We start from the raw sequence: 8238 nt of genomic DNA, 5'->3' as shown, positions 1-8238 counted from the left end.
GCGATACCCAGCTCGGTACCCATCCCAGTACCCACCCTGCGCACCGGCATCTCCGGACATCGGCACCCCGGTACCCATCTCCGTTATCCATCCCGGTAGCCACCCGGCGCGCCGGCATCTGCGGCTACCCACCCCGGGACGCACCCAGGGCATCGACACCCCCCAGTACCCACCGCGTACCGATCGCACCCCAGCACCCACCGGGCACCCACCGGGAATCGACACCCGCGCCCACCGCCCGGCACCCCTTCTCTCTGCAGAGAACCCTGCGAGGAGCCGGACTCGTGACAGGGCTGACGCAGGGAACTCAGGGGTACGCACTGCCGCCGAAACCCGTTTTAGGGCAGAAAACGTCAAACCCCCATTCCCCCTTTGCAAGCCCCCCGAGATGGGGGAAAGGGGAAGCGGCACAGGGGTGGCTGTGCCTTTAAGGGGTCTGTGCCTGGCCTTGCAGTGCACGTTGGGAACTGTAGTCCTTCAGCGACGAGTGTCCCGGAGGGACTGCGGGGATCGAACTAAACATCCCAGCAGGCCCCGCGGGGCCAGGCTGGGGCCGGGGCGGTACTTATGGCGGCGGAGTGGAGCGCCGTTCTCCTCACCTGCCGACGGGGCCATGGCGGCGTGTCCGCCCTGCAGCGAGGCAAGTGGCGGGGCGGGCGCCCCTTCTCCCTCCCTGTGCGTGGCTGCGGGACAGGCTCTTGACGCCGCCCGCCTCTCGTTTGGCAGAGCTGGAGGTGCGGCGGCTGCGGGGCGGGCTGGGCCCGCGCCCCCCCGCGCTGCTCCTGGCCGTGGAGGACCCCTGGGCCCGCCTGGGCAGCGGCGGTGCCACCTTGAACGCTTTGCTGGTGGCGGCCGAGCACCTCAGCGCCCGGGCCGGGTGCACGGTGAGACGTGACAGCTTCTGGTGGGTCCGGGGAGGCTGGAAGTGAGGGGGCGTGCCTGTCCTGTCTCCACTGACTGCCCCCGGCTGTCCTCTCCCAGGTGGTGACCGCTGATGTCCTGAGGGACGCCCGCATCCTCATCTTGCACATGGTGAGAGCCGACCTGCAGCCCAGCATGGGACCGCTCATTGCACCCGCTCCCTCCCGGTGACCCCCCCATATTCTCCGTCCCACCAGGGCCGCGACTTCTCCTTCGACGACTGTGGCCGTGCCTTCACCTGCCTGCCTGCTGAGGAGCCCGGCGCCCCAGCCGAAGCGCTGGTCTGCAACCTGGACAGCCTGCTGGGGACCATGACACACCGGGTCTGTGCAGCCTGGGGATGGGGCCCTGGGGCTGGGTTTGGCTCCCAGCAAGATGGAAGCGGTGTTGGGTTCCTGGGCTCCTTCCCTGCCGTCCCTGGGCACGCGGTCCTTCTCTTGGCAGCTCTGTGTGGGCTCCCCCCCTGGCGTCTGGGTCTGCAGCACCGACATGCTCCTCACCGTGCCCTCAGCACCAGGTGAGTGGCTGGACACCAGCCCTTGCTTCCAGCACCTGCTTTGGTGTGGGACGGGGTTCTTTGAACCAGCAGTGCAGCCTGGTTCAGCCTGTGCTGTGCTCCCATGAGAGTGTAGGTGTTCAGTTATTGCTGTCCTGTGCATGGTTGGGAGCATCCATTGTGCCTGCAGTGAGGTGGCCAAGGCTGGATGCTGCTGTCACTTCTGCTGCTGTGGTCCAGGTTTTCAGTCAGTTGTGCCCAGTGTGAGTGCATACACTGCCCCAGTGGGCACTGATCTCTGTCCCTCCCCCCAGGGATTGACTGGGATGGCTTCCAGGGTGTCCGAGTGATCGCAGTGCCCGGGAGCCCAGCATATGCCAGGAACCATGGGGTCTACCTCACCAATGAGCAGGTTGGGGCAGCTCCCCCATCCAGAGGCATCCCTTGGAGGTGCAGGGATCCCCAATCCTTGGATCCCTTGGATGCTGAGATCACAGCACTGCTGTGGCTGCTTGGCTTGGGGTTCCCTGAAGAGCTCACTGGGGTGGTTTTGCTCCTAGGGGCTGGTGCATGACATCATCTACAAAGGCACGGAGGCCCAGATCCAGCAGTGTGCAGGGCCAGATGGCACTGTCCCCCTGGTATGGCACAACTCAGGTGTTGGTGACCCTGCCAGCCCCCTCCCTTGTGTCACCACAGCTGCAGCCTCAGCCCTGATGTGCCTGGCAGGTCTGTGGGATTGTTTTCTTCTCCTCGGATGCTGCTGAGCAGCTTCTGGCCACCCATGTCATCCCTCCTCTGGATGCCTGCACCTACATGGGGCTGGACTCAGGGGCACCACCCATCCAGGTGACAGCTCTCTGTGGGGGGACAGGACCCTTTGCCACACAGGTGTCACTGCTGGGCACCTCTGTAGGGTCTGTTTGCCCTCACACGGCCAGATTTGGGTGGGAGAGGTAGTGGGAGGGAGCACCCAATAGCAGGGTGGGGTTCAGGATGACTGGACTCAAGAAGTCCTTTCTCTCCCCAGCTCTCCCTCTTCTTCGACATTGTGCTGTGCATGGCAGGGGGGATGACAGAGGAAGGTTTTGTGAAGGGTGGTGGTGATGCCAGTGTGAGGAGTGCTCGCTCTGTGCTGTGGACAGCTCTCCATGGCTTCCCTCTTAGCATGGGTGAGTGCTTCCTTCCCACTTCTTGTGGAGTGTCCCTGCCCAGGCAGTTGTAACAGGGTGATCTTCAAGATCGCTACCAACCCCAACCATTCTATGATTCTGTGCTGTGCTGAGTGCATGTGATGTGACCCGTTCCGGGGCCCTCTTCCTTGCATGGGTGGAGATGGGGTGGTCAGGGCCTGCTTGTCATCTGTGTCACCCCACAGCTGTGGGTCCCCAGGTCTCCACTCCTGCCCCTTCAGCTGGGGATGTTCAGCCTGGCTCACGTGAGTGTCAGACACACCCACTTTTTTTGTCAGTGTGCTGAAAGCTCTCCTGTCCCCCCCAGCCTGCATTCCCAACGCATCCTATGACTACATGACCTCCTCTGCGAGCGACCACATCCGCAGCCTGACCCTCCTGCCTAGCTCTGCCAGCCACCTCCACTTCTGCAAGACAGCCCATTCCCACGTGGATGTATGTCCTTCCATCCCCAGCCTTGCTCATGCGTGTTTTTTGGGGGCTGCTTTGGGCTGTGTGCCCAGCCCCTGGTCCCACGTGTCTCTGTGCCCTTGGCAGCAGCCCAGTCTCCTGGAGGATGGCTCTTCGGTCACCAACTGCGTGCTGGAAGGAGCTGTGCAGCTGGCAGCTGGCAGTGTCATCCAGCACTGTCACCTCCAGGTACCTGACTAGGATGGGGGTGATGCACAGCTCTCAGTGCACTGAATGGGCAGCAGGGTGACATGTTGCTGCCTAGGATGGAGGAACCACAGCTGTGAGATTTGGGGTGCCCTTCCCCTTTGTGGCTGCCTTTTGGCCGGTGCTGGGCACCTTGGTGGCTGGCACCCTCTGCAAGCAAGGGGATGAGATTGTCACTTCTGGCCTGTCCTGAGCTGGGAACCAGGGAAGACCCTCTCCTTTGGGAGCTCTGCAGGCTGTTGCCTGGACTGAATTTCTGTAGTCTGTGTTTCTGCAGCTTTGTGACGAAATTACATCCTGTCACCTGGCTTGTGTTGGCACCAGCTTGTTTCTCAGGGTGGTTGTCCCATTCCAAGGTCAGGATTTGGCTCTGATTTGGGGACCAGCCATGCCACTGTTGATTCTTCCTCAGGGTCCCCTGGTGATTGGTCCTGGCTGCCTCCTCTCGGGCCTCGACGTGGGCTCCTCAGCGGCCCTGCGGGGCTGTCCCCTGCGTGATGTTGTCCTGCAGGGCCACCACGTCCGGCTGCGTGACCTGCCCTGCCGCGTGTTCACTCTCACTGGCCGCCTTGACGACTGGCAGGTAAGGGGGCAGTGAGGTGGCACAAGGCTCCCAGCAAAACCAAAGTGTGACCAGCCCCTCTGTGTCCCTGCAGAGCCCTGTGGAAAAAGCCACCTACCTGAACGTGCCCTGGGCTGAGTTTTTCCAACGAACGGGTGTACGGTAGGTGCCACATGTCAGAGTGGGACGGGACACCCAGCTCCTGAGGTGTCATGACCACCTCAACCTATCCCACATTCTGGCTCCCCTCATGTAAAGTGTCCTCAAGCCCCAGGGCCATGCTGATGGTTTCTCCCTCCATCAGGGAAGGGGACCTTTGGGATGCCGAGACACTGCGGAGGAGCCGCTGCCTGCTCAGCGCCCGGCTCTTCCCGGTGCTGCATGCCCGCGAGGCGCTGGGGCTGGAGGATGTGCTGTGGCTGCTGGGCCTGGCCACGGTGCCCAGTGAGCAGCTGGTACGCTGGCGAACAGCCTGGCGCATGTCCTGGCAGGAGCTGCTGCTCTGCCTGGACATGGAAGCTGAGCTGGGCGCCCGCCAGGCCCTGTTCTTCCTGCAGGGGCAGCACAAGGTGCGGCGGGTGCTGCTGGGGCGCCAGGACAGCAGCCTCCTGCCGCTTGCCCGCAGTGCTGTCCATGAGGGCTACCACAAGGCCATGCTGGACACACTGGACGAAGGTGAGCTGGACTCACAAGCTGCATCTCTCATTATCAGGACTGTTCAGTGCTCCCCGCTGCCTTCAATGATCCCGCCCCTATTGCAGGGGTGTACCTGCAGGGCATCCAACAAACCTGGGTGGGTGCAAGCGATTCAAGTCCCGCTCCCCTGGGGATAGCTTATGGCAGAAGCTGGTTGGGGTGCAGTGTGGCCTGGCTGTGCTTTGCAACATCCTTTTATTTTATTTTCTAGTTGCCTCCACGGCCAGCGATGCTGGTATTGCAGCACGGGCACTTGCCTGTATTGCCGAGGTCCTGGGCTGCATGGCACGAGGGGAAGGAGGCTTGCGGAGTGGTCCTGCTGCCAACAGGGAGTGGGCCTCAGCTTTTGGGCGCCTGGAGAGTGGGGACATCGCTGGGGGTGTCCAGGAGCTGGCTGCTGAGCGGCAGAAGTGGATGAGCCGGTGAGGCTGGGGCTGGCAAGAGGCAGCTGCCCCATTCGCATTCCAGGCATTGGTGATGTCATGGAGATGTGGCAGTGGGCTCAGCATCTCTCTTATCCCAGGCCAGCTCTGCTGGTGAGAGCAGCTCGGCATTACGAGGGGGCTGAGCAGATCCTCGTCCGGCAGGCAGTGATGTCCTCATGCCAGTTCATCACTGTAGAACAGGTGGAGCTGCCACCCTTGGGCCACTGGGTGCAGGCAGTGTGTCCAGCCCGCCTGGACCTCTCTGGTGAGCACATTCCCTGAGTCAGATGATCCTTGTCTCACTCCTGAGGGAACAGGAGTAAGGGTGCCCCAGGAGGCTGATGGTGAGCGTTGGCAGGTGGCTGGAGTGACACACCCCCCATCACCTATGAGCACGGGGGGGCCGTGGTGGATGTGGCGGTGCTGGTGGATGGGTGCCGGCCTGTTGGCGCCCGGGTGCGGCGCATTGCCCAGCCGGAGCTGCGCCTAGTCAGCCTCAGCGGGACACCACAGGGCGAGGTGGTGGCAGAGCTGGTGTGCCGGGAGCTGGAGCACTTACAGGATTACTGCCAGCCACATGCACCAGGTGAGGGGTCACCTGCCAGCCTGGCTCTGTACCTGCAATGTCCCGTTGGTGCCAGGATGGCCCTTTTCGGGGCCAGTGGGATGAGGGAGCAGGTAGCACAGCAGGCATCAGCTTTACTTTTTTGTTTTCAGGAGCCCTGCTCAAAGCTGCCTTTATCTGCACCCAGATTGTGCAGTTCCCCTCACAGAGACCTTTACGGGCCCAGCTGATGGAGAATTTTGGGGGTGGCTTTGAGGTGCATACCTGGTCCAAGCTGCCCCATGGGTCTGGCCTCGGTGGGTTTGTAGGGAAGGGGCTGGGTAGTCCCTCACTGGTGCCTGGCAGTGTCTCCTGCTACTAGCACCAGCATGGGGCATCCCCCTTGCTGCCCCCCAGCCCCCAGGGCACAACAATGCCTCACTGGCCTGGCCTTACCCGTGCTCCCTGCAGGCACCAGCAGCATCCTGGCAGGAGCAGTGATGGCATCCCTGTACCGGGCAGCAGGGAAGGCTGCCAGCACTGAGTCCCTCATCCATGCTGTGCTGCACCTGGAGCAGAGGCTCACAACAGGTAGGGCCTGGGGGAGCAGCTGACCCACAAGGTGGGGGTCCCAGCAGTGACTGACAACCCTCTGCCCTGCAGGGGGTGGCTGGCAGGACCAGGTTGGTGGGCTCATTCCTGGCATCAAAATCGGGAGGTCGAAGGCCCAGCTCCCACTCAGAGTGGAAGTGGAGCAGATCTCAGTCCCTGATGGTTTTACCCAGACTCTGAATGATCATCTGCTGCTGGTGTACACGGGGAAGACTCGTCTGGCCCGCAACCTGCTCCAGGTAATGCCTGGGTGCCTCTGGGTGTCACAGGCTGGCCTCTGCTCCCCCTGTAGCTTTTTGTGGCATCCCCTTCACTTGTGCAGAGCTTTGCCACCCCAGAGGGAGCTGGCACCCCAAGGCCACGGGTGCAGCACTACCTCCCCAGGTGCTGCCAGAGCCAGGAGGACAGTGACAGGGACATTCTGGCCTCTTGCAGGATGTGGTGAGGAACTGGTATGCCAGGCTGCCCTCCATCGTGCAAAATGCTGACGCGCTGGTGAGCAATGCTGAGGAGTGTGCCCAGGCCTTGAGGCAAGGTGTGAGCCCCCTTCCCTAGGCCAGGCTGGCCCTTTTAACAGCTGAAGAAACAGAAACTTTCCCAGGGAGAGGCTGTGCAGTCTCAGAGGGGAAGAAGGCTGGGGGGTGCAGGCTCTTGCAGCTGCAGAAGCTTCAAATCCTCCCCTGAGCCCACCCTCACCAGGCAATACCCCAAAATTCAGGCTTGAACAAAGATTTTTGAGGAAGAGGGGGTCAGACATGCTGAATCTGATTGATTAGCAGTGCACCATTGGTGACAGGGCTGGGGGCCATGCCTGGTCAGTGCAGTGGGTTTATTTGGCTGCTGCAGAGAGGAAGCTGGAACATTAAAGCAGGCAAATCCTCCCCCTGTGGAGGATTAAAAATAGCAACGTGACAGAGCTGGGGTTGCCTGCTTGGCCGGCAGAGCTGGGAGGAACTGGAAAAGAGAAGGCAGAATTTAGCTTGGGCTGAGCATGTTTCTGCCCTTTGGGTGAGAAACAGAGACAAGTAATTTGCAATATTCCCTCCTCTGCAGGTGACCTGATGCTCCTTGGCAAGTGCCTGGAGTGCTACTGGCAGCAGAAGAAGTGCATGGCCCCGGGCTGCGAGCCGCTGGCCGTGGGGCGCATGATGGACGCGCTCCGGCCCCACGCCCACGGGCAGTGCTTGGCTGGGGCTGGCGGTGGAGGCTTCCTTTACATCCTAACCAAAGCCCCCTGGCAGAAAGAGGCTTTGCACCAGATCCTGGCAAACACTGAGGTGAGCTGTGAGCTCCCCACTGCTGCAGGCAGCTCGCAGCAGCCTTTTATAGAGCATGAGGGAGCATCTCTCCCCACCACACATGGGGTGTGATTGCTTGTTATTCCAGTGCTCTCCCTGGGACTTTGGAGGTGAGAAGGTGTCCTTTGCTGGCTCCTGCCCCAACCTGTGATTCTCTTTTTCTAGGGACTGGGCAACTTCAGCATCCACAGCATTGAAGTGGACACGGGTGGTTTCTCTGTGGAGGTCGTGGGATGTGATACCAAGGACAGTGCTCACCCTGGAGGGGACAGGGCTGTGTGAAGGCCTTCAGCCCTGGCCCATTCCTGGCAGATACCCAGAGCAAATGCAGGGAAATTCCCACTGCTTTAGGGGAAGCTTCTTCAGCCAGCTCCAGCAGGTGCCTTAGGTCTCCATATGTCCTTTTTGTGCTGCTACTTGCCCCAAAAGTCAGAGCCTGGAGCAGTTGTGACAAGTTGTGCAGGCAGGCAAAACTACCCCTGCTGGGTGGCCTTGCTGGAGGAAGAGTTTGCTAGGGCCTCCAGCCTGATGTTGGTGTTTCACTCCAGTTTTTACAGTTCTCCAAAGGGAACAAGCTAGCATTTGTGATGCTGCATCTAGCAGGAACCTTCCTGCTCTTCCAGCAGCAGGGATCCAAACTGAAAGTTCAGCATGCAATGGTCCTGCACCAGGGATGCAGCTGGATGTGGAATCAAAACCCTCTCCTGTCCTGAGGCACTGTTTCAGCAGTGAAATAGCGACTAGTGAAAGCACGTTACTAGTCCATACAGTCTGAATAAAAAAGATGGTTCGCAGCATGTGTTTGTGCCCCTCTGTCCCTAGCAGGGCTGCTCT

General features: G+C 60.9%; 1 protein-coding gene across 7 annotated transcripts; it reads left to right on the top strand.

The window, feature by feature from the left end:
• Positions 1-557: 557 nt before the first annotated feature.
• On the top strand, positions 558-8194 carry FCSK (fucose kinase). Of its 7 annotated transcripts, none has more exons than XM_030956027.1 (23): positions 558-640; positions 727-884; positions 982-1032; positions 1119-1244; positions 1366-1438; positions 1732-1829; positions 1978-2058; positions 2147-2266; positions 2448-2589; positions 2918-3045; positions 3151-3249; positions 3680-3850; positions 3924-3991; positions 4134-4504; positions 4737-4947; positions 5049-5215; positions 5309-5536; positions 5668-5811; positions 5966-6085; positions 6158-6345; positions 6542-6641; positions 7160-7383; positions 7570-8194. In XM_030956027.1, the coding sequence occupies exons 1-23, from the start codon at positions 568-570 to the stop codon at positions 7684-7686; spliced, it is 3258 nt and encodes a 1085-aa protein (XP_030811887.1). In that variant the 5' UTR covers positions 558-567; the 3' UTR covers positions 7687-8194. The 7 variants fall into 7 exon arrangements, with proteins under 7 accessions (XP_030811887.1, XP_030811885.1, XP_030811888.1 ...); XM_030956025.1 differs by having other exon boundaries at positions 3148-3249; XM_030956028.1 differs by lacking the exon at positions 5668-5811 and having other exon boundaries at positions 3148-3249.
• Positions 8195-8238: the final 44 nt, after the last annotated feature.

Source organism: Camarhynchus parvulus, chromosome 11 (genome assembly GCF_901933205.1).
Source record: "Camarhynchus parvulus chromosome 11, STF_HiC, whole genome shotgun sequence".
Classification (NCBI taxonomy): Eukaryota; Metazoa; Chordata; class Aves; order Passeriformes; family Thraupidae; genus Camarhynchus; species Camarhynchus parvulus.
Note: the sequence above shows the minus strand (reverse complement) of the source record. Positions and strands in the feature narration are given on the sequence as shown.

Excerpts from the sequence above, each read along its gene's own strand:
- FCSK (XM_030956025.1), top strand. The coding sequence starts at position 568 with ATGGCGGCGGAGTGGAGCGCCGTTCTCCTCACCTGCCGACGGGGCCAT. Across the intron at positions 885-981 it reads GCGCCCGGGCCGGGTGCACG|GTGGTGACCGCTGATGTCCT; the intron begins GTGAGACGTGAC and ends GTCCTCTCCCAG. Across the intron at positions 5,812-5,965 it reads GCCCCATGGGTCTGGCCTCG|GCACCAGCAGCATCCTGGCA; the intron begins GTGGGTTTGTAG and ends TGCTCCCTGCAG.